The following is a 24,857-nucleotide window of genomic DNA, read 5'->3' as shown; positions in this document are numbered from 1 at the left end:
CTGTATGTAGCTATATAAAACAAAGTATGATATTCGTTTTTGTAAAAGTTATTATTTTTCTACCGTTAGGTCAACTGGATTAATGGCTTTCACTGAAGCAATTTGGAAGAATTTCAATTTTGTTGTGAAGAAGTACGGTACTTTTGATCCATGTTAAGGCTATAATGTGTGCTTTTATAATAAGTGATTTTCAAGAAATTGAATGAAAAAACAATTGGAGGATTAGGTAGTAATATGCTGACTACAGGATGTGTAAGTGTGTGAGTTCTTTTGTATGCTCTGTATGTATGTGTGACTGCATGAACAGGCATCTGCGTGCCATGACCGTGGGTGTGCATGACTGAACATGTGTGTATATAGGAGTGAGGAAAGGTGAAAGGACCCGAGATGAGGGGTCAGTTGAGGTGGACATGTCTAGCAGATCGGAGACAGCTCAGTGTAGAAAGAACACAGTAGGTACATTATTAAAAAACAAATCCAGCTTATCATAAAAAAAACACATCTGTTTGGCTCCAGGATATAAAAACAAATACCACCAAAGTGAACTTGTTCCGTTTGCAACTTCATATTTCATTCTCTTTATACTTGAACACTAAATGTGTTTTTTTTCCTTTTGCACCAGAGGCACTGGCAAGACTATCAGCACCTGTAATGATCTGTTTCCTGGCCCAATCTGTACCAGGACTTGGTCTGGCCCGCTGGTCATGGACCATTTGGAACTTGATTATATCCGCACTGGGCACAGTGCCCTGCATTTAGTCCCAGAGAAATAAAGCCCGGCAGCTCAGTGCTGAACAATGAGGGAAACAGCAATGTGCTGACTCCTGCCCCGACCCACAGGCCCAGCTGCCTTTCAGCACCAGCATGTATAAATAGGCCCGTTTACTCTTGGGTCAGGACATCGTTTTTGTGGAGCCCCTTGTGAGCACTGCACTGCAATTCTTTGGGGCCGGTCAGGTAAGCCCTCCATCTTAATCCGTTCATCCTATAGACCTGTGCAGACCATTGTCACTTTACATGTCTGTGCCTTTGTTGTTTCTGCTGAGCCACGTAAATGTATAAACTGCACATGCATGCACATACTGACCACACACAGTGAGAACGAACAGCATTGTTCTTCCATCGACAGCTGCATCATCAAGTGTGGGCATGTAGTCTGCTTCAAGAAAGGGTTCATACCTAAAGACATACAAATGATTCTTTTCTTTCATATAGATTTTTGCTGTATGGAACACAAAGACTATTAAAATACCTCGTACAATTGATAATAAACAATAACTCAAAAACATACATTCTATTTGATGTTGAGGAGGTGACAGGTCGTGTTTGAACTGTATAGCGTTCTTTAATATTACCATAAATATGATTCTCCCTGTTCCCCACACTGAAGGTAAATCAGCACTGAGATACAGATAGCATGGCTCTGAATAATCCCATCCCACTGGGACCATGGAAGGTGAGTGTGATGTCTTGCCACGCTTGATTAACAAAAGCAGATTACTTTCTTTTTTAATTTCATGCCTGGCCTGATGATGTCAATGATGTGTGCCTGTGTCTGTACACACATCAGTGTGTGCGTTTTGCATGTGCATACTACATGTATGCATTTGTGTCTTCCACAGATCACCGTTTATGACCAGGAGAACTTCCAAGGGAAGCGTGTGGAGTTTACCTCAGCCTGCCTGAACATCATGGAGTGTGGCGTTGACAACATCCGCTCCCTGAAGGTGGAGTGTGGAGCGTAAGTCAAACTATGAGGACAATTATAGTAAACTAACATTAATAATATAGCACAATTAAAATCAGATCTTTTATTTGCTTATTGGCTAATTTCGTCTATACATTTACTTTGTTTTAGGTAACAGAAATAAAAATGGGTGAAAAACACAAACTAACCAAAACATTTTTCAACAGATAAATACAGATTCTAATAAATTATAGTTATATTATTACATATTATTTCAAATTTCGCCATGGGCTAAATAACAGAGAGATTAAAACAAATAAACACAATGTGCAAACAGAACTAAGAAACAACCAATATTCAGTGAAGAAAAATGAAAACATAATCAGTGTCTCATATCTAATCATGAGTCTGTTTTGTTGTGATGATCTTGTGTGTGTGTGTGTGTGTGTGTGTGTGTGTGTGTGTGTGTGTGTGTGTGTGTGTGTGTGTGTGTGTGTGTGTGTGTGTGTGTGTGTGTGTGTGTGTGTGTGTGTGTGTGTGTGTTTGTGTGTCTGCTTGCTGGGGACAGCTGGGCAGGATATGAGCACTCCAGCTTCTGTGGACAGCAGTTTGTGTTGGAGAGAGGAGAGTATCCTCACTGGGAGTCGTGGAGCGGCAGCAACGCCTACCACATTGAGAGGATGATGTCCTTCCGCCCCATCTGCTCTGCTGTGAGTTTCTGTCTCACTGCTCTGGCTTCTGTTTCACCTCCATACCACATCTCGTGTGTCTCAAAAATGTCAAATTGACTCACACAACATGTGCAGTGTGGTCTTATGTATCATCACGACCAGGCCCCCCCCCCCCACATAAATTAGATTAGTATGATAAATGACAATGATAACATGTCTTTTCAGCACCACAAGGAGTCAAAGATGGTGTTGTTTGAGAAGGAGAACTTCATGGGACGGCAGTGGGACATAAACGATGACTACCCCTCCCTGCAGGCCATGGGCTGGGGCAACAACGAGATTGGTTCCATGCAAGTTCAGAGCGGCTCGTAAGTCTCAACCTCTGCACTCAAATTCATAACTCTTTATATGTATTCTGATTTGTGAAACCAATGTGTAAAATGTACACGAAAAACCTTTGTCTTTTTAAATGTTGTTGTCTTTGTTGTTTCTGCTGAACCACATACATGTAAAGTCTGATGGCAGACATGCATACACATACTGATCATGCACTAATAGATATCCTGTTGTAAAGAAATAAGTATTGGTACTATTTTAATTCTTTATTTAAACTATTTAAAAATTACTTATTGATTACTGTTACAAAAAGATTTAGGTGAATGGTACTCAACATTGATTTGTATTAAACATTTGTTAAAAGTTATACATATAGAAATATAACTTGAATTAAGATTGGTAGAGAGCAACATTTTATATTCTATCTATATGAATATTTTGAATATAATCACCAATATTTTCAGTAACAATTGTTAAAAAAGATTCTATATTACAGTAATGCAAAAATCAGTTTTATCCAAGATCATATTTCCCATTTTCTGATTGTAATCAACAAAGGAAGTTGTCAAAATGCATACATTTAAAATTACAACCAGATATTTGACTTAGTTTGCTCCTATATTGCTTATACTTCTGCCTTCTTCTCGCATAGCTTGGAACTGTGGTTATTTTTCAATGATTAATCTCCGCCCTCCCCTCTTCCTCTCTCCTCCTCCAGCTGGGTGTGCTATCAGTTCCCAGGTTACCGTGGTTACCAGTACATCATGGAGTGTGATCGTCATGGCGGCGAGTACAAACATTACAGAGAGTGGGGCTCCCATGCTCAGTCCTTCCAGGTGCAGTCGCTGCGTCGAATCCAGCAATAAGACCTGCAACATCCTCCCCCAAACTCTTGACCTCCTTTTCCACCTCCTCCCCCTCTTCCACATCCTCCTCCTCACCCCCTCACCCAGTCATTCCAAGCTTTATCCAGCTCCGTCAGACCTTATAAACCACGGCTGACACTTTGCTGGTGCTTCACAATCAAGATGTTTTACTGCACTTTTGTTTCTTTGCCAAATGAAAATAAAGAGAAATTATGAAAACAACAAAGAAAAGAAGAAAAACATTTACTTAAGAGAAGCCCCTGACTGACACCCCCCTGAGGAGGAAAGAGGATGAAGTTATAGGCCTCAGGGTGGAGATGTCACGCAGAGGCATTGGTATTCAAGGTTAAACATGGAGCTGGTGATCAATAAAGAACGAATGGGCAACATGAAATAAACGGAAAAACAAAAGTCTACTGCTAACCTCCGCTGCATAGTTGTGATTTATTTTGTATGATTTGGTTTGGAAATATATTAACACTGGCTTCTCTATTCATACCGAAACATAAAATGAAGCTTTCTCCAAAACTGAGTAGAGTAATCTAAGATACTATAACTCTTATCTTGACTTCTTGCTGCATCGTATGTTCATTTGAATGAGTATTACAAAAAATGAAAGTTTTACTTGTGAAAATAATGCACACAACATGTATTCAATGTTGCTGGTTAATTATTGAAATTTAAGAGCAACAGTTCTTTTGTGAGAAAATCATCCCCTGATATCAGAGCTCTTACCTGAATCAACAACTTAAAGCTTACTTTTAAACATAACTAAGTGGTGGTACACACACTAAGATTGCATAGGTTACTGATAACAGTCAAGAGCAGGATAGCACTGATATGAAAACCACACAGTGAAATTCAACAGATGGAAAAACTGTGTAAATAATTTGTACAAAATTAAATAAATAAATACATAAATAAATAGCAATGAAAAAATTAAAATAAATAGGGTTGCTAGAAGTTATTACTGAATGTATGCCATTAAGCGTTTTATGACATAAAAGGTGAGGTCAGGTCTTTAAAAACACCAAGCAACAAAGATCAAATCTAAAAGCAAGTTTTTAATAAAATAAAATGGGGGCGTCCCTATATTTAAAAATGATCTGTCAAGTCTAAGCAAAATGAGAATTGAGCATTATGAGAGGTAAATATACAGTACAGAGAGGTGTAAACAGGTGTTTAAACAGTTATTTGAGTGTCTGTGGTCAGTCTTAGGGGCTGTTAGGTGCAGTGGTGTAAAGTGACTAAGTAGACTTACTCAAATACTGTACTTAAGTACAATTTTGAGAGACTTGTACTTGAGTATTTCAATTTGTTGCTACTTTGTTCTTCTACACCACTACAATTCAGAGGTAAATGGTGTACTTTTACTCCACTAGATTTATTCTACAGCATACAACGTGACTAACCTGTTCCAGCTTTGACAACATTTCAATACATCAATAATTATAATCAAAACAAGCGTTTTATATTATACTGAAATTCTGCCAACCTGCATAATGAGCATATTTTGATGCTAATTCTATTGTACTTTCAGTTTGATTGCATTTTGATTGCAGGACTATTACTTGTTGTCTGGACTTGTTCCACCCAGTTCCACCTCTGGTTAGATCAGGGGTGTCAAACTCAATTTCATCCCTGGCCACATCAGCATTATGGTTGCACTCAAAGGGCCGGTTGTAATTTTTATTATATATAAATATATGTAAATATATAATATATATTAAATAATGTATTATATTACATTGTTGGCCCTGCATTGGATTATTATCAATTCTGGTAATATCTTCCTAAATAAGTACGTCTGAAAGCAGAACTCTAGGGCAAATAATTGAAAGCAAATATTCAACAATTACACCAATTGTATTGTATATTATATTCTTTGCAAGCTCTTGCGGGCCACATAAAAAGATGTCGCGGGCCGGATTTGGCCCCCGGGCCTTGAGTTTGACACCCCTGGGTTAGATGTTATACAATGTATTATAAACAGTGGAAATCCGTTCAGAACATAGACTGTATAAATAAACTCCTCCGGTCCACCTTAAAATGTGACGTCAGCGTGTAGCCCCGCCCCTGTGCTCGGAGCGGAAGTAGATGGAAACAGGCAGGCCAGGGTCTGACAACACTAATAATACGACTGTCACTGGGGAGCCAAACTCTCCGGACCGGGTGTTTCTTCTTTAATTTGAACGTCCTCATGGTGTAGAAGTAGAAGATACTTCAACATGGTGCACATTTGGGAGCGTCTCCTGACGAGGCCGAAACTCCGGGTGTCACTTCTTCTTCTCGCCTTTCTTCTCTCTCTTGTTGTCTCCCCGGGTGACACCAGGACACGGAGCGTCAACCCCTCGACGGAGGAAACTGTAGAAACTTACAACAAATACTACAATTATGTTGACCTGACCATACGTTTACAGTCCTTAGTGGAGAAATACCCTCACTTAGCTAACCTGTCAAGCGTAGGTGAGTCTGTGGGCGGCAGGGAGCTGTGGGTGATGCGGATCACTAAGGACCCCAGTAGAGACACCCCGGGGAGACCCAAATTTAAATATGTGGGGAACATGCATGGCGACGAAACCGTGTCCAGGCAGGTGTTGGTGTACCTGGTGGAGTACCTGCTGGCTAAATATGGAGAGGAGCCCCGCATTACTGAGCTGGTGGACACCACGGATATTTACATCATGCCCAGTATGAACCCTGACGGCTTTGAGAAGTCCAAAGAGGGGGACTGCGATGGACAAAACGGAGGTCGAAATAATGCCCTAAATATGGACCTCAACAGAAGCTTCCCTGACCAGTACGATGAGAAGGTTCTCAATCCAGATAATATCCCCGAGGTGGTGGCTGTGATGAGGTGGATCAAGGAGAAAAAGTGAGTCCCTGTCCTCCATTGAACACACTGCACAAGTAAATATACCAAAGTACCAGTTTTGAGGTACTTTACTCTAGTATTTCCATGTTCTGCTACTTGTACTTCTACCTAACTACAATTCAGAGGTAAACATTAGACTTATACTCTTATTATATTAAATACCTTTAGTTACTTTGCAAATATGGATTAATTATACACACAAATAATCATATTAAAACATCAAGAATTATAATCATTACGTATACTTTATATTATTCTGCGATGGGCCATTCTGCATAATGAGTATTTTAAGTATATGTTGATCTCATATTATCGTACTTTTACTTGAGTCACATTTTGAATCCAGGACTTTTACTTGTAACACAGTATTAGTACACTTTGGTATTTCTAGTTTTACTTAAGTACAAGATCTGAGTTCCTCTTCCACCCCTGCACATAACCCCCCCCCCTGCTGTGAGGTCGTGTTGCCCAGAGCACAGGTTGGAATGACTTGAGTAAACTTCAATGATCTTAAACACGTTGTGGTCATTGTGAGTCTCACTGGAGAGGATTTGGAAAGGGACAAACATTCCCGTCAATGAGCAACACTTTTCTTTGTCTCCTTTAAGACCTCAATAGGTAGCAGGTGGTATTGACAATAAAGTCAACATCGTCTATTTGATTGGGACACCATACTATCATAGTGTTTCAGCTACTTTTTCGAGCAAGAATGCAAAACATCCAGTAGTTAAAGCTTCTTAAATGGGATCAAATGTTCTTGATTTATATATGCTATGAGTCAACATTTTTGCTAAATAGTTTAGTCCATAAAATGTCATAAATTGTGAAAATGTCTATCTTTGTCAAACCCCAAAGATAGTCAGTTTAATGAGAAAAAAAACGGATTAAAAAGCATGAAATATATATATATATATGCAAATCAAGTCAGCAAATCACTGCAGCTTTTAAAACTGAACATTTTATTTAAATTGACATGACGTGGAAAACTAGACTTAAACCCTGCATGTTTACAATATCCCTGTAGACATGCTGTGGAAACCCTGTAAGTGAAAAACAATTGAAAGCCCATACTGACCCCCAAGAGACCCCTGCAGGAGACTTTTTAACTGAGCCATATTCTCTCCAGGTTTGTGCTGTCGGGGAACCTGCATGGCGGCACCGTGGTGGCCAGCTACCCTTTTGATGACTCGGCCACGCACCAGCGGCAGGGCCACTACAGCTCGGCCGAGGACGACGTGCTGTTTCGATACTTGGCCCTGGTGTATTCCAAGAACCACCATGTGATGAAGACCGGTGAGCCCAACTGTCCCGATTCCCCGACTGAAAAGTTCAAAGACGGCATCACCAATGGGGCGCAGTGGTACGACGTGCCTGGTAAGATGATCAATTATATATTGTTTTAAATGCCTGGTTTAGTGATTGCATTTTTTCTTTATTGTTGTTGAATCTTGGTAGGGGAACACAAGCTGTGGTGACTTTCTTTTGGGTTGACCATACCGGACATTGATATTCTGTTTTGGATGTGATGATATCCAACCAGAACCATTGTTTGAACTGTGTGGTTTGCACCCTCTAAGCAAGGGTTTTATATGCCTTCAGACCTTTTATTTTAAAGCTATGAGTTGTAACACTCAGAAGGGAGGCACCTAGGCTATGTGTTGCCACGGAGACGGCCAAGTGGGATTGTTGTGTTGTTTCTTTGAGCTATGAGCTAAGAGGATATTTTGTTTCCTGTTATTGTTCTCTCAATTGCTTCAAGTTGTAGACCGCAGACAAGAAAATATTAAAGACCTTTGTTGCTGCTTTTGATCTTGTTATCTAAAAGCCGAGATTATAACTTACACCATAACGTTTGTGGTTGGTATTCACAAGCTACAAATAATTTTTAGGAGAATCAGGAACAAATTATTATCATTTCCTTACACAGCTTAAAGTAATTCTCATGATAAGGGTTTTTCACAGATCACAAGTAAAAATGTAATATATAGAGTTGAGTAGCTCAAGTTACATTCCAGAAAGCAACTTGAAAAACTTGCTTTGCAAATCTGCTTATAGGCAGTATTCATTAGCTTTATCCCCTCCTCGAAAAGCTCATTACACATAAAGCAAAGTTCATAGTAGGGCTGTGCGATTATGGCAAAAATCATAATCACGATCATTTGGGTCAATAATTGATATCACGATTATTAAAAACGATTATCCATTTACTTTGAAAACAACACATTTGAACAGCATGCGTTGAACAGTTGATTACCCTGAACTTTAAGTATAATTCAACTGAAAAACCAATAAAAAATAATAATTACATTTTTTTAATTTTTTTTAAATAAAAATAATAATCGTTTTATTTTGATAACGTTGTTTTCGTAATCGTTGCAAGCCAAAATCGTAATCGAGATTAAAATACGATTAATTGCACAGCCCTAGTTCATAGTTAGCATGGGTACGTTTGCACATTATAGCTGCATTGTGTAACTTGTTATAGAAAGTTTTTTTAAAAGAGCTGCAAAGAATAGAATTGTATGATTCTTCATAAACAACGCTCTAAAATTCAGTCATTGATGCACTGATATAATATTTACAATATAATATTAAGTTTATTTTGTTTAGCTTATGCAGATTGTGTTGCTCCTTACCTTGTTCTGTGTTCAGGTCAAGAAAAATACTCTGCATAACTTGGCAGAAACTTGATCATTGACTCTCTACTTTGTTCTTTTGGGAGTGGGGGGGGGGGGTTGCAGGTGGTGATGTTTGTTGCTTCAGGTTTCCGCACGGCTATTCCTGATAAGATGTGCCTTAATTGTTGTACTTTATTTTAGGTGGAAAGTGTGTCTATCAATTGGTGTTTTCCCAGGGGTGATCATGCATTTGCTTTGGTCAAATACGTAGGTGTCGGTAAACTGTACTGTGGCTCTCCAGAAGTAGAGTAAATATATTTTTTAATGTGTTACACGTTTTGTGTGTTATTTTTCTGGATTTATTTGAATGGAGCCAGCTGTTAAACTGGTGCAGGCACCATTTGTTGCCCGCAATTAAAATCGCTCAACAAATGATTGTTCCATCAGGACAATGTTTTAGGTCAGTTTATGAGTACTAGTAGCTTTTAACCACATTTGTAGTTCTGAGTTTGTGGTATTATAAAATGGCAGTATGATGACAACTGTATGCACGTATGTTAATTATGTGAAGTAGTTTGGAGAAATGTGCTCATTGTAAGCAAAAATAGTACTGTAAGTTTCTTTAAGACCTGCTATAATTTGTTACAAATTTATTATTTTGTAATGTTGGTAGTTGAATTGACTAAAATTGATTTTAGGTTTAATAAAAAAAAGAAGTTTAGCTCGATAATCATTAGATGTCACTTTGTTCTACCACCAGCCCTGGCCCTGGAACTGTAACTCATTACCAAAGCCTTGAACACACACTTATAAATGGCAGTTAACGTTTGCCATTACTTATCTGTGTTAATATTTACTTTATTTGTCATGAAAAAGGAAAAGCACAGTGATTATGAAATGGCGGTTTTACCTGAAGAAGATAACCTTTTTGTTGTTGCTCTGTTTCTCAACTAAAACGACCCGTCTTCAGGCAGTTTAAATCAGCAATAGGAGCCAGTTAGTAAAGCTTTTAGCAGCAACAATATCCGTATCTCTAGATAAAGATTGACAGTAAAAGTGTTAAACAGTTGAGTAGACAGAGCTGTGTCTGTCTGACATGTCCCAGTGGATAAAATGTCACTGCCAAAACTGGGCTAATGGCAGATGATGGAAACGGTCAGGACATTCTGTGACATAATGATTGGCCCAGGCAAAGAGCCAGAGCCAGAGCCAGAGACAGGAGATTTTTTTGTTTGTGAGTCAGGGCTTGAAATAATGATTCAGCAAAACATGTTATCTTGTCTCATAATCTTTTGACACAGTCTGGCCTCAGAGGGCGTCCTTTACTTTTCAGCTTTTATGTTTGACTATGTCACCCTCAGCACAACACTAGGCCCCTCTGTTGTTGTTGTTGTTGTAAATGTATATTGTGGGGTTCTAAGCTTTTCATCTTACAATGTTTACTTTGTTGTATTATCTCTATTTGATCTTTCAGAGTCTAAATGGTTTTAAACATTTATGGGTCATTTGTTTAAAGGCCTAGGTTTTTCTGAGATATGTCACATGTCACTGCCTTTTTAGTAATGCAGGAGAACAAAGTCAAGAATATCATTTTACTTTATGGAAATGCAGCGTTATTGCTGTGATAATCTGAAGCCTTGAAAGTGCCTAAGAGGATACTGTTGGTATTCAATATGGATTTTCATTTTAAATATTTGACTGACGCAATTTATCACTAAACCCTTAAAGTCATAAATGCTCCTGTGCCCTTCTCTGCATGTTCAGCTACCAGCTCCGATTTTAGCTCCATTGTCTGGCCAGTGGTTTGCTGCTAATCTCAGGGTGTGCCTCTGGATCACTGGATCCGGTACACATGCAGGATATTTGAGTTTGGTCTTACATAGTCTCTGTCTGTCAGCATACTCAAGGTGTTTACTTTAAGTAAATGACACTCAATTTAGGTTTGTTCAAAGAACTCAGTGCAACTCGACGCCTATTGTCTTGTGACCAGCAGGGAGCAAAGGGTTGTGTGTCATGCGGTTCAGCCACGTATGGATTTCCACACATTGTCACAGCAGGATGTAGATCTAGTGTTATTTGCTTATCATTAGCACCTGGTATTCTCTAAAGGCTACGTTTGGTTTGGTTGACATAGCACCCTGCTGTCTGCGCTGCCACCCCAGGGGGTAAAACCTCAAATGAATTACCCCGACACACAAACACCACCACTGTCAAAATAAGCTCAGCGGGCATGGTCCCTATTGTCCTAGTGTGTAAAGGTTTGGACCACCCACTTCAGAATGTATGGATTAGTCCTGGGTATACAATGGAGTTGCCCTTCCTGTCATTATTAAAAGTTAATCTGTTCTGTTACACGAATGCAAAATGGACAACTAAAAAAACACGTCTGAAACGTGTCTGCGGAGATCTTAACTTCAGAAGTTGCCCTTTACAGTTTCCAGTAAATGCCAGTCACCCTCGCCAAGTCTCAGAGCGCCGAACAGCTGCTGCTCGGCCGGGGACGACTGGGAGGAACTTGTGTTTGTGGTGTATATATTTTTGTACGCCTGCTATCAGATCCAAGGCGTGTAACACATAAATGCTTGCAACTTTTTTCTCCTTGACGTGAAAGGGAGGTATTGTAATGTTCTTAACAGCTGGTCTTTTACAGTTGGAAATATTTATTTCAAGAGGATTTTATCATCATGCAAACCGATCACATTATATCAAAGTGGCAGAGTTGTGGATTTCTAGCAATGATTGTTAAGTGCAGAAAAAAACAAGATGAACAAGGCAACACAAAGCCTAGAATAAAACAGCCCATGCCAAACAACTGTGGTGTTCAGAGTATTGTATTGCCGAGGCTGTGGATATTTGGTGTTTTGATAAAGATTGCTTGTCCATCACAGACAGTTTTAGATGCCAGAGTTTTTTCTTGTTCTTTAAGACTGGTGGCAGACGGGTTGCTTTTCTGAAGTTATTTGGAAATGTTTGAGCCATTAGCTGTTTCACTGGGATCCTGCAGTCACCCCCCCAGCCAGAGGGCCTCCAGCTGCCTGCTGTCGCTCCGCTGGGATGGCCAGCTGAACAGCAGGTCCTCTTGTGTGTATCTCTGTTTGCCTTACTGCAGAAGTCATGGCTTGTGGCCACATTAAACACTCTTTAAACTGTGCCATTGAAGAGACAAAGCCGGACTCAGGCCTTTTCAGACCGTGTCCTTCTCTGTTAATAAATTAGCCTCGCACCAGAGAGAGGCAGAGCATGTTAAATAATTGACTTTACAATTTCCTTTCGTACACATCAGTTTAATTAAAAGATTAAGACACATTCTTCTCTTTTATATCATATTTAGTTCAATGTTTTGATGCCATTTCTAGCTTGATTTGTTGATTACATGGTTTCTCTGTTTTCTAGGAGGAATGCAGGACTACAACTACCTCTATGGGAACTGTCTGGAAATCACCATGGAGCTGAGCTGCTGCAAATATCCTCCTTCTTCTGAGCTCCAACAGGAATGGGATCTTAACAGGGAATCCCTACTAGCCTACATAGCTCAGGTAGAACTCTTTCTTAGCTAAATAAATGAATAATGTTAATCAGCATTATTTATAATGTTAGGATAACACCCCAATCTTTGGCGTACCATTTCTCCAGTTGAGCAGGATTCCCTTTCTTTTTTTTTTTTTTACGATACCGCTGTTTTACAGGTCCATATAGGTGTTCGTGGCTTTGTGAAAGAGGCCATCAATGGCACTGCCCTAGCCAATGTCAGCATTGTGGTGGCAAGCATTCGCCACAACCTGACCACAGGAGAATATGGGGAGTACTATCGCCTTCTACTCCCAGGAACATACAACATAACAGCTGTGGCCCCAGGGTGAGTAAAACCACTACAGTTACTCTGCATAGGGTTAAAAAAAGGGTTATACATTAAAGGACAGGAATCACCTAGTAAAAGGCTAAATGATTGTCAGGTTTTCATTGCAATGACAGCTCAGCAAGCGCTTGTTGCGAGACCACAATGAACAAAGCAAACTTAGTAGACAATAAGCTCACCCTCCATGCCCCTTAAGTCCTTAACTAAAGTCATGCGTGACTTACTTCCTCTAAAGGGGTTTACAGATTAAGTCCTTGTTCTACTTCCTGGTAGAGAAATGTAAAGGAAACTTCTCCGATTACTCTTTTTTGGGTGTTAAGTCATCATAATGCTGCACTTCTTTTTAAGGTGGAGTAAAAGTACTCAAGCGTGTGTTTTTTTTTTTCAGCTTCACACCCATGACAGTAAACGGTGTCCAGGTCGTGGAGGGCAAAGCCACAGAACTTAACTTTACCTTGGCCCCTGTGGTCACTAAGGCTGCAGGTAGCATCACTGTGACTGAAAACTCCATGCCATCCACCGATGACTCAAACATCTCCACCACCACCACCACCATCTCTTCTGACTCCACAAAGACCCGGTTAGTTCCTTCTAAAGGAGGCAACTCCAGCCCCGCTGTACGTCCACCTGAACATCAGCCCATTCAGCCTCAGGAATTTCGTCACCACAACTACGCAGACATGGAGCTGTTCTTACGCAAATACAGCAGCGAGTACCCCTCTATAACCAATCTCTACAAGATTGGCCGCTCCGTGGAAGGCCGCGAGCTCTATGTGATGGCCATCTCAGACAACCCCACTGTCCATGAGCATGGTATGTCTTATACGGTTGATTAAAGGAATTGGGATACTTTCTTTTCTTTACATGTCATGAAGATTCTGCTTTAAATGTTCTGTTCTGATAGATTTTCACTCTGACCTTTTTTTTTTCAGGTGAGCCAGAGTTTAAGTATGTAGCCAACATGCATGGTAATGAAGTGGTGAGCCGAGAGTTGATGCTTAACCTCATCGAGTACCTGTGCAGTAACTATGGTACTGACCCGGAGGTCACACAGTTGGTCAACAGTACCCGCATTCACATCATGCCTTCTATGAACCCTGATGGCTATGAGGTAGCCATTGAAGGTAAGGGACATAAACTGAGAAGTTCTTACATATTCAACAATGAAGGTATAACATTAAGACCTGTAGTATTTTGGCATGTATCTTAGTATAAAGGGCACACATGATTCAAGCAGTGACTGAACTAAAATGTCTCTAGTGTATTTCGCTGACTGCCATCACATCTAAAGCAGACATGGCAAAACCACATTTACCATCATGCTTTGTACAAAAAAGCTTGCCAATAGCCTTTGTAAATGAAGGTTACTCATCAGAAGATCTTTTTTTCGCGCAGGTGATGAACAGGGCTACAGTGGGCGCAACAACAGCAACAATTTCGACCTGAACCGCAACTTCCCAGACCAGTTTGTTACCATCACAGAGCCCAGACAGCCGGAGACTATAGCTGTGATCAACTGGCTGAAGAGCATCCCCTTCATCCTGTCAGCCAACCTGCATGGAGGTACAGGCTCCTTGTAAAATCATAATGCAAAAGATTGAAGTATTTAGTTTCAATACCATCATTTGATATGTCTTTTGATCTGTTATTTCTATTTCTATTAATTCAAGTTACTTCACTAGAGGATTACTGTTCTGAATTGGCTTGTAACAAATGTAGACGTTTTCTTTACTCTTTGGTCTAACCTCTGTGATGTGGAATTTAGGCTCCTTGGTGGTCAACTACCCCTACGATGATGACAAAAAGGGGACATCTGAGTACAGCCCGTCGCCTGATGACAAAGTCTTTCAGCAGATTTCTAGAGCGTACTCACAGGTAACCGGACACTGTTGGATCCGTTTCAGTTTGGGATAATGTCTGCTTGTTGTAGTGGAAAACAAAGGGTAGAGGCAGAACAGATAAAGCCATTGACTTTTTGAAAAATCTTTGGAGAGATAAGGTTTATAACTTGACCACAACAGGACTCATTGATGTGTTTTCACTTGCAGGAGAATCCTTTAATGCACAATGGACACCCTTGTGTGACACTGTACCCTTCTGAATATTTTGAGGATGGCATCACCAACGGCGCACACTGGTATAATGTTCCTGGTAAGCCTACACCTTTTGTCCTCCTTTGTTACTCGCCACATTCATTTTTCTGCTACACAGGAGATTAGCCAAATCACCCTTATGCCTCAAACCTCTTTGGACAAATCAATTTCTCCTTTTATAGCCTCAAAACAGAGGATTGATGGTTGTGTTTTATTTACACATCTGCAAAAGGTGCAGATATTATAGTTGTAGAGCTCATTATTATCACTTATTATATTAAAAGTATTAAAAGGCCCTGTGTGCAGTAGATCAGAACATTTAAAAACCGCCACTTTGTGTTGAACTTGTTTTTCTGCTTTGTGTAACACGTTGGCTTTCTTCTCCAGGGGGCATGCAGGACTGGAACTACTTAAACACCAACTGTTTCGAGGTGACCATCGAGCTGGGCTGTGTAAAGTACCCCATGGCCAGGGAGCTGCCAAAACACTGGGAACAAAACAGACGGTCCTTGCTTGAGTTCATACACCAGGTTAACACATTTCAATATTGCCCAGAGCTTTCTCCCTCTTTCACTCAGCTTTGCATCCACTCATATTTAGGTGGTCATCTGTCTCTGTAGGTTCACGTTGGAGTAAAAGGAACCGTCTCAGACCTTACGGACGGCACAGGAATTCCCAATGCCACCATTGATGTGGAGGGGATAGACCACAACATCACATCAGCTCGCACTGGAGATTTCTGGAGACTGCTGTCCCCGGGGACTTACTCCATCACCGCCTCTGCTGATGGGTAAGATTTGGATTTCACAATAAAAAACAAACTAATAATTGACCATGAAGTTTCTAGATGTTTCTGTGCTTTTATTTACCAGTGCTTTTGTCTTTCTTTGTTGTCCAGTTATAAATCTGTGAGGACCTATGCCACAGTCTCTAAAGGTGGAGCAGAGGTGGTGGACTTCAGACTGACACGTATACACTCAGACTCCAAAGGCCAATCTCCCAAAGGACCCCAAACCACACAGACCCCATCGGAGAAGAAATTCCAGAGCTTAATCAAGGAGCTGTCCCTCGGCCAGGGTTTGGAGGAGTTGGTCAGGAGCACGGCCACAGATAACAGCTTCCGCTACAGAGGCTACAAGGATCTGTCTGGCTTTCTAAGAGGACTCACACTTAACTTTCCCAAAATTACATCCTTACAGAGGTAATGGAACTAGCTAGTGAACATGACTGTTTGATATCATACCTCTATACTTCTCATTCCCTGCATACCAAAAGGCAATGCTGTCCTGATTATCTCTTTGGTTACTTTTCTTAAGGCAAGACACTGCAGACAAAAATGATGGTTGTTTTTCATGCACTAATCAATTTCTGGAGGTTGGGCTTTTTTCCTCGTATTTAGACCATTGGAAATATAACACACATCATAAACATTTAGATGTTTCTTTTTTACCACTTTGTCTTTTTGCATCTGTAGATTTCTCCTAAATTCACCAAAAGTAAACTAGATATTGCGTCATATATACATTTCATTATTTGGGGAAAAAACAACACTTGCAATACAAAAAACAACTGTCTTAATCTAAGTAATCCGCTGGGGAAGCTTTTGTGATATGTATTAGTTAAAATCTTTACGTGTACGGTCTTAAAATACTCATGTGTATTCTGGTTTATTTCTTCTATTTCCAGTTTGGGCCAAAGTGTAGAGTTTCGAACCATTTGGGCTCTGGAGATCTCCAACAAACCAGGGCAAACGGAACCGTCTGAGCCTAAGATCCGCTTTGAAGCAGGGATCCACGGTAATGCCGCAGTGGGCCCAGAGCTGCTGCTGGAATTTGCTGCCTTCCTGTGCATCAACTATGGCAAGAACCCAGCCATCAGCAGGGTGAGTAATGGGGTCATTCAGGAAAACACAATGTTTTGATTACCTGGACTGTATCAACTGTGTACAACACTAACTTCATAGGAGTACACACATTTGTTTTCATTCTCTGAGGAATCCACACTCTTTTCATATCTGGGATTGGCTTCAGTTTGTTCTGTAACCAGTTCCAGTAATGCAGCATATGATTCATCATTGACTGCAACAGTTTGTTCTCTGTTTCCCTTCCCTAGCTGATCAATGAGACCCGGATTGTCATCGTGCCTTCTATCAACCCAGATGGACGAGAGCAGGCCACTGAGAAGCTGTGCACCTCCACCCAGGGCTTAACCAATGCTCACGGCAAGGATCTGGACACAGATTTCTTCGGTCAGTTGTCTGAATTTGTGTGTGTGCAATCAGATTTAAGAAATAAAAGATATTTAATCATCTTGTTCAAACTCCAACTCTCAAAGATGTGTTGTGAATGTCACAAATACATCATTGTTGAATGCACTCGCCTCTAAAAGATTAGCATCTAACATTTCCTGTTCCTCTTTTTCTTTCAGGCAATGCGTCACAGCGTGTGGTCGAGGCCCAACCAGAGAGCAGAGCCATGATGGACATGATTCTCGATAAGAGCTACACTCTGTCCGTAGCCCTCGATGGAGGGTCTCTTGTTGCAACATACCCGTACGACAAGCCCGTCCAGTCGGGTAAAACCATGATGCAAAACACTGCTTGTAAAAAAAATGCTTTGTACTTTTAAAGGCATGATATATTATCTAAAGTATATTTACTCATGGAGGTTTTAAAATCAATTGTTGAAATGAATCCACTTTTAAGATTGCACACATTTGAGATTGCCCCTGGGGCTGTACCAAAGGAATGTGATTTGTGTTGCTTAGTTTTTACTCTCATCCTGCCTGCACATGACTTTGACAAGCCTTTCATTTGTAGTTATTAGCAATTAGAAAAGGGATGATTTGGCTTTGTGGTTTTATGTACTCTTTCTTGTTTTTGACAGTTGAAAATGAGGGCACTTTGAAGTACTTGGCAAGTGTCTATGCCAATAACCACCCTAAGATGCACCTGGGGGATACTGGATGTTCAAACAACGGGCAAAGTATGTTCAAGTACTATGAGTAATTCATGTTGACGTGAATCATAAATAAATAAACGTATGAAACTTGTTTCTGTCAGTGGGCAACATCCCAGATGGAGTGATGAGGGCGGCAGAGAGACAAAGTCACATGGGGAGCATGAAGGTGAGTCTCTCCACCCCAGTTTCTGTAATAGCATTTTGTTAGTACTTTCTTTAGAGCTTACATTTGGGGAATTTTTACAAAATGTTTATGTATTGACAGCTTTTTGAACAGTTAATATTTTACATTATATTACTTTGGAGATATGTCAAATAACAGAAAAGTTAAAGCAAATCCTGAAATAGGATTCTACCACAGTACTGTCTAAAGTATTATTGTGTGTATTTGTGTCCTCCCAGGACTTCAGCATGGACTTTGGCCACTGTCCAGAGATCACGGTGTATAGTGGCTGCTGTTTGTTCCCTCCTGCTGAGCAGCTGGCCACACTCTGGGCGGAGAACAAGAAGCCTCTCCTTAGCATGTTGGTGGAGGTATGACGCAAGATTTTATCAGCAAAACACAGAAGTGTAATGGACTTGTTTACCATTGTTTTTGTAGATCTTTAACAAAAGTACAACTTCTACGCCTTTGTTCACTTTTTGATACGGATTTTAGGTTACATATATATTCTGAAAGTTATGCAGCAGTATGTAAACTTGCAATGTATTTAGTGCTCCAGCTTTAAACAAGTATTAAGACATACTAATATAAATCAAGGATTTAAGATTATTATTTCCTTCATCATCATACAGCCTTAATTTGCCCTCCATTTGTTCCCCACCCAGGTCCATAAAGGGGTGCGTGGCGTTGCGAGGGACAAGAGTGGAAAGCCTATTGTTGGGGCGATCATTGTGCTGAATGGTGGAGTGAGGGTCTTTACTACAGAGGGGGGCTACTTTCACGCTCTGCTGGCTCCTGGCAACCACAACATCGAAGCCGTTGCTGATGGCTACCAACAACAACGTCAAGAGGTACGCTGTTCTATAAATATCCTGCATTACGCCTTCTAGGAATGTACTAGCTTTTAAGGCAAATGACTAGATTGGAATAACGCCTGACAACAGGTTAACTCCAATTCAAAGTGCCTAACCGGGTGGCCACTAGATGGAGCCAAATGAATGGCTTGGATACCACTTTTATTTCTTCCACTCAATTTATTTAACAAATATTGCATTGGTTGACTAAGGACTTTTAATGTAGTTTAGTTTGACTCATTCTCGTCTACTTTCTTAGTTTGTACACTTTTCCCTAGATCTACTGCACATGGTAGAGTGCTGATATTAAGACGTATAACCTGAACCAGAACCCTTCAGATGCCTTTTAGTAACTTTAGTTCTCTAAAGGTTACAGCTTCTAATGAATATGTTCCATTATGATCACTTTTTAAGCTTACAAAAACATGATCTTGGCCTTTGGATTAGTTTACATTATTAAACATTAACAGTTTTTAGATCAGGGGATGAAATGCTCATAAAGAAATGTGATTATAATGTCTTGTTTTGAGAACCCTCGACTTACTTTAGGCAGATAAAGCCCCCCCCCCACCCCAAACAAAATACAGCATTCACAGATTTTGGTTTATTTGGTCTTGCATTGTGTGTTTTTTGAAACCGCTTTAAAGAGGAGCTTTATTGTAAATGTCAAACAATTGACATTTTTTCAACACACATTTTAGATATCAATCCATCTGCCACAACTTTTCAAGGAAAACAAAATCTTAATATATAAAGTATCAAGTGACATAAAAAGAAAAACAATGGCTCATAACAGAAAAGAACATGTCTGATAATCATACAAAACTCAGCAGGAGGATATCACTGAGGTTCCCCATTACTTTCAATATCTATGAAAGGTGTCGGGCGGAGCACACAAAACCTCTCCATCACCTCCAGCTTTCCATTTTGCTGCTCTGAGATTTGAAGTGTGGGGTAGGCCAGCTCTTGGAACAGACGGTCCTTTATGTCACGGCCCCGCTCCAGACTGTAGGCTGCGAGCTTCCCGCAGGGCCTGAAGAGCAGAGGGTCCACCACGGAGCGATACGTCTGCTGGAACTCTGGCACTGTGAAGCCGTGGATCATCAGAGGGCCCGGCTGGGGGTTTGACACGCTGACGGAGGTCCTCTCTTCTCCAGCGAGGCCTCTGTCGCTGTGGGGCAGATTTAGATCAGGAAGAACGGCAGCGTTTCTTATATATCTGTCATCCAGGGGTTTCTGGGGGTCTGCTTCACTCTGCTCACACAGACAGTACAAATCGGTAGCTGGGGCCACCATGTATTTCCTCTCTTTAGTCGTCTCCCCATATTTCTGAGGACATCGAATACTCCTCCTTAGGCCATAGGGACGCATTTCATTCCTCTGAAAGAAGTGATATAAGTTTGAGTGATTCAGGAGCTCTGTGGGCTTTTCTGTGTGATACCGTCTGAATACTAGCAAACAAACCATATTGGTAAAGGAACAAAAGGATAAAGAGAAGCACTTACTTTTTGACAACAACTCATTGGGAGTTCGTTCAGGCATTACTGACTCAGGTCTGAAGCCCCACTGTTTGAAATCCGTCTTTCTTGAGCTTTGAGCCTAGATCTCCCATTTCTTTTAGATTTAATTATATATGACACTGAATAAATGAGTGACACTTTACCCTCACTGTGGAGAAAAGTCAGAAAGTGAATTCTGAAATTGACCTCTCAGAAGGAAGGTTTGATTTAGGATATTTATGAGCCAGCACACTGAACCCATTTTAGAATTACCAGACAACCTGCACCAGATTAAACTGAGCGGTCACACCTGCAAACGAGGCGTGCTAATTGGCTAATCAACCTCCCCACTCTGTAGGGAGCTGTAGCTGTTTGGAAAAACAGCCAGATGGATGAGATGATGTGGTAGATGTTGCATTTGTAATCTTGTGAAAAGTTTGTTAATGTAAAGCAGTTTATATTCAGAAGCTACCACAGCCAAAGTAAAAACAGCTGTGTTATTTTTTGTTGCTGTATTTCAGGTGGTGGTGTCTTCCTATGAAGCTGCTACCTCCCTCATTATTGAGTTCGACATGGACAACAACATCTTTGGCCTACCCAGAGAGTTTGTGGTGGCCAGTGCAGGTAAGCAATAAACTTTAACCTGTGTTAACTTTAAGCATTATGTGAAAAAACAATATCATTTTTGTATTTTGGCTTCTTTAATGTGCTAAATTGTATTCCAACCTGCAGTTTAATGTTTTGATTTAAATTATTCCTAAAAAAACGTTTTACTAGTTACCATGCCTTGTAGCTCTTGTGAAGCAACTCTTGCTAGTGATAAGTCTCAAAACTTCATTTTGTATTTGACTTTTGTTGTCTTTGACACAAACGACATGCAATCAATAACATATTTTCTTTCTGAAATTGTAGTGGGAAATATATAATAAAACTCCTTTTCTGCTTTTTAGTGGAGTATTTTGCCTTTTAAATTTTTTTAATTTCATTTAGAAACTAAATATGGTAAGCAGACATACTGAGTTGTGTGTTTCTCTTCCTCCTCGCAGCGGCCTCCATGACAGCGTTGGTAGTGACGGCGTGCATCATCTGGTGTGTGTGCGCAGCTAAGTCTAATCGTCAAAAAGATGGCTTCCATCGCTTGCGACAGCACCGAGATGATTACGACGATGAGATCCGGCTCACCTCCATGGGCTCCAAGAAGTCGTTGCTTGCCCACGAGTTTCAGGACGAGAGTGAAAGCGAGGAAGATACACTGTACGCCAACAAAATCTGAGAACGATTACACCAATGTAGCTGTTGGCTCAGTATTTTATTTTGATCTCCCCTTAAATGTAACCAACAAGGAACAGGTTGAAGTCCAGATAGCATCTCTGTCTCCCTTTATGAAGGAGATAAGAGTGATAAAGACATTTTGTTCTATTATACCAACAAGCGCTAAAGACTCACTCAGTTATTAGTGCTACTAAATTATTTCTTTAAGAGCATCCTGCTGGTGTCTGGACGGAAGTGTTCGCTCCCTTTTTACCTGACTGGATCAGGACAAAAGGACAAAAGGAGGGTGAGATTACTGAAGGTTTGGTCCACTGTGACCCCCGTCCGTCCTTTTCACAGGTTTTAAGTTGGACTGCTTTTTCATTTCCGAGCCACATGAGTAATAATTTACCACAACTTGTCCTGCCTACTGTACCTAAGGAATTCCAGCCGAGAAGTCCAAATACATACACCCCAATTTACTTATGTAATAAACTCTGGATGGAAGTGATTCATCCTACACAATCTCCCCAATGTTTTCATGCATAACTTTCAATACTGCTTTAGCTATACAATTAGAAATCATGTTTCCTTTATCAAAGAAAGCATTGCCACATGTAAGTGTCCTAGCCTTTGGAGACTGAATCCAACACTGTGCCTTGGCTTCTGTAAAGTTTAAAGTCTGGTCGGGCTGTAGTATGTGACCGAAAGCAGCAACATAACTTATATTTGATCCATCCTATACTCAGGTGGTATGCAAAGAGATCACTTCTGAATAAAGGATTGCTGAATTCCAGTGTTGCACTGTTTCTGCACAGGTGACTCTAGGCTGCCCTTGCCTGGCTTCAGTAGTGTTGTATTCTTCCAGCGAGTCAATGTTGTTGCCAGAGCCATTACCATGGGCGATCTTCTGAAAAGCTTTAAAGCTTCAAGGAGAGTCTGTTACCAATGAAATGCTTGAAGGAAACCTGCCCAATAAGTGTGGGGTGCTCTCATGTATGCATGGAGGTCACTTGCACTAAATGGAAAGCAAAGATCGTCCCATATCATTGGCTGAGGATAACAACAATGATTCTCTAAATATGTAATCATAAAAAAAAGAATGTATTTGTGTTTCTGTTTTTTGTTGTTTTAACTAAAGGTTTAGGATGTTTTCACACTGTCTGGACATTGTAAGTTGTGTGTGCCCTTTTTTGACACATTCTCACTTTGTTTCATTATAAGGACTATCGATTCTGTTTTCATTTGTGTTTGTGTTTGTTCCTCCACTAAACATTACTTTGGAGTGCAAAGGTCATAGGTTTGTCCATCATTACTGATCACTGTCTATGCATCAACATCAGGGCCAACAATTCTGCATGATCTAAAGGTCTAGTGCAAATAAAATCATGTTTTCCAAACCTGTAGTCATACCAATGTGGTTGAAAGCTGCAAATGAGTTGAGACCTTTTCACACACACGTTTACTCCATACATACCTACCATGTGTAAATATAATATGCACTGTTAGAGATTCCCCATCAGAAAATGGTCAGGTACTCTGAAAAAGAGACTACCAACAGACTGCCTTATTGGTGTTAGAGAACAACGTAGTCTGGTGCAAAATGATAATGCAGTTATATGCCATTTCTCTCACATATTGAAGAGGCGGAGGACATTTCTTTTAGTAGGTTATATGGACTCAACAAGGAAGCAGGTTTGTGTGCCGATATGCAAGTGGACAGTTAATTGAAAAAGAAAAAAAAGTATAACTGTTGGTTATCATGAGCTGAAATGCCCAACATGGCACTTGATCATTAAAATCCGATGGCTGTGAAATTGGTGATGCCATGCATGTTTTCCATGAAATGTTTTCAAAGAAACAGACCCTTTTTCAATTAATTTGCCTTGATTTTCAGTTACTTTGAGAAGAGATTATTTCCTTCTTTACTTTTATCAGATGCACCTGTCATCAGTAACGTTTAAACTGATGTGTGTAGAGACAAATTTGTATTATTTTTCTTTCTTATTCTTAGTCTTTCAATGCGTGTGTCTGAATTGTTGAACGTTGCGCGTGTCAGAGTCATGCAGTGTTGGTGTGAAGATTTTATATAGACTGAAATCAACTGTAAATAATGTTTGAAATTGTGAATGGGGGAAATAAATGAATGAATAAATACATTCATGTTAACCGTGAATCTACACACAGCAACAATAATTATAAAAACCTCTGTGTGATCATGACATGCTAACATAAAAACTAAAAACACAAATAAAACACCTCACGTCTCTCTTGATTTTGTGTGATATTGTGCTATTCTTAACTGGGGAGATTGGGGTACGCTGGGCATAGAAGGTCTAACAGGTCGTAATCTAAGATGTTGATATTCGAGGAATTTTAGGAGGGGAGAATGAAGAGGCCAAATTGGGAAGGTGTGAGGCATAAAAAAAATCGCACAAGTGAACATACAGTTAACCATGGTTATTTAAGCTTATCAATCAATCAATACACTTTTTTTAAATAGCCAAATATTACAAATTACAGAAACCTATGGGTGATGTTCTGAGATTTTGTTCTTTGAACCAACTGGGCAATGGTATATGTGCCAGGTCATGCATACACCAAATGTTAGTATTAATTTTTTTACATAACGTAAATGTAAGAATAAAATCAGAACCAGAATCCTTTATTTACATAGTTACAGCAAAAAGACTGTACTGATAGAGACAAAATAAAAACTGTATTTAGTAAAGTGGACAGTATAGTAAAAAGTAGTTAAAATAATTACACATTTCAAGTATAAAAAGGTAAGTAGCAGCATTATGAAAACACAAGTGAAACAAGTAGAAAGTAATGAAGAAGCTGCAGGATGACAGAAGTAAATACTATATTTCCTAGTATATAAGTACCCATTGCACAGTTTTATGTTATGTTGTTGGGTAGTTCAAAAAATAGGAACATATAACTGAAGATTGTCTGGCAAATTTGACAGTATGCATATACAATATAGTGTGTAGCTGCATTCTGAACATTGTTTCCCATGTCGGGATTTAAAGTAAAAAGAAAAGAAATCTGTGACTGATGAAACTTGTGTGGAAGCCCCAAAAGGCCTCTAGGCGGCGCTGTTTATGTTGGGGCTGGTGGACTGT

At 40.1% G+C, this 24,857-nt stretch overlaps 3 protein-coding genes across 3 annotated transcripts; 2 read left to right on the top strand and 1 right to left on the bottom strand.

Moving 5' to 3' along the window:
- Window positions 1-760: 760 nt before the first annotated feature.
- Window positions 761-3,983, top strand: cryba1a (crystallin, beta A1a). The gene is made up of 6 exons (XM_034114994.1): window positions 761-957; window positions 1,391-1,456; window positions 1,623-1,741; window positions 2,256-2,397; window positions 2,584-2,726; window positions 3,413-3,983. Exons 2-6 carry the CDS (start codon window positions 1,418-1,420, stop codon window positions 3,558-3,560), a joined length of 591 nt encoding a protein of 196 aa, XP_033970885.1. The 5' UTR covers window positions 761-957; window positions 1,391-1,417; the 3' UTR covers window positions 3,561-3,983.
- A 1,664-nt stretch (window positions 3,984-5,647) lies between these two features.
- cpda (carboxypeptidase D, a) lies at window positions 5,648-23,985 on the top strand. Its single transcript, XM_034114991.1, has 21 exons — window positions 5,648-6,435; window positions 7,562-7,809; window positions 12,447-12,589; window positions 12,740-12,909; window positions 13,298-13,722; window positions 13,842-14,033; window positions 14,305-14,472; window positions 14,675-14,784; window positions 14,958-15,060; window positions 15,390-15,532; window positions 15,623-15,792; window positions 15,901-16,203; window positions 16,689-16,884; window positions 17,115-17,250; window positions 17,430-17,576; window positions 17,888-17,986; window positions 18,064-18,128; window positions 18,365-18,496; window positions 18,791-18,976; window positions 21,000-21,102; window positions 21,525-23,985. Exons 1-21 carry the CDS (start codon window positions 5,789-5,791, stop codon window positions 21,749-21,751), a joined length of 4,113 nt encoding a protein of 1,370 aa, XP_033970882.1. The 5' UTR covers window positions 5,648-5,788; the 3' UTR covers window positions 21,752-23,985.
- Window positions 19,569-20,993, bottom strand: LOC117470282 (uncharacterized protein C22orf31-like). Its single transcript, XM_034114993.1, has 2 exons — window positions 20,485-20,993; window positions 19,569-20,359 (listed from the first exon to the last, which is right to left on the bottom strand). Exons 1-2 carry the CDS (start codon window positions 20,500-20,502, stop codon window positions 19,820-19,822), a joined length of 558 nt encoding a protein of 185 aa, XP_033970884.1. The 5' UTR covers window positions 20,503-20,993; the 3' UTR covers window positions 19,569-19,819.
- Window positions 23,986-24,857: the final 872 nt, after the last annotated feature.

The sequence above is a fragment of the Trematomus bernacchii genome, unplaced genomic scaffold (genome assembly GCF_902827165.1).
Source record: "Trematomus bernacchii unplaced genomic scaffold, fTreBer1.1, whole genome shotgun sequence".
NCBI classification, from domain to species: Eukaryota; Metazoa; Chordata; class Actinopteri; order Perciformes; family Nototheniidae; genus Trematomus; species Trematomus bernacchii.
Note: the sequence above shows the minus strand (reverse complement) of the source record. Positions and strands in the feature narration are given on the sequence as shown.

Coding starts and splice junctions, on each gene's coding strand:
- cryba1a (XM_034114994.1), top strand. CDS start 1,418: ATGGCTCTGAATAATCCCATCCCACTGGGACCATGGAAG. Junction 2,398..2,583: donor TCCGCCCCATCTGCTCTGCT/GTGAGTTTCTGT, acceptor ATGTCTTTTCAG/CACCACAAGGAGTCAAAGAT. Junction 2,727..3,412: donor ATGCAAGTTCAGAGCGGCTC/GTAAGTCTCAAC, acceptor CTCCTCCTCCAG/CTGGGTGTGCTATCAGTTCC.
- cpda (XM_034114991.1), top strand. CDS start 5,789: ATGGTGCACATTTGGGAGCGTCTCCTGACGAGGCCGAAACTCCGGGTG. Junction 13,723..13,841: donor CCCCACTGTCCATGAGCATG/GTATGTCTTATA, acceptor TTTTTTTTTCAG/GTGAGCCAGAGTTTAAGTAT. Junction 14,473..14,674: donor GTCAGCCAACCTGCATGGAG/GTACAGGCTCCT, acceptor TGTGGAATTTAG/GCTCCTTGGTGGTCAACTAC.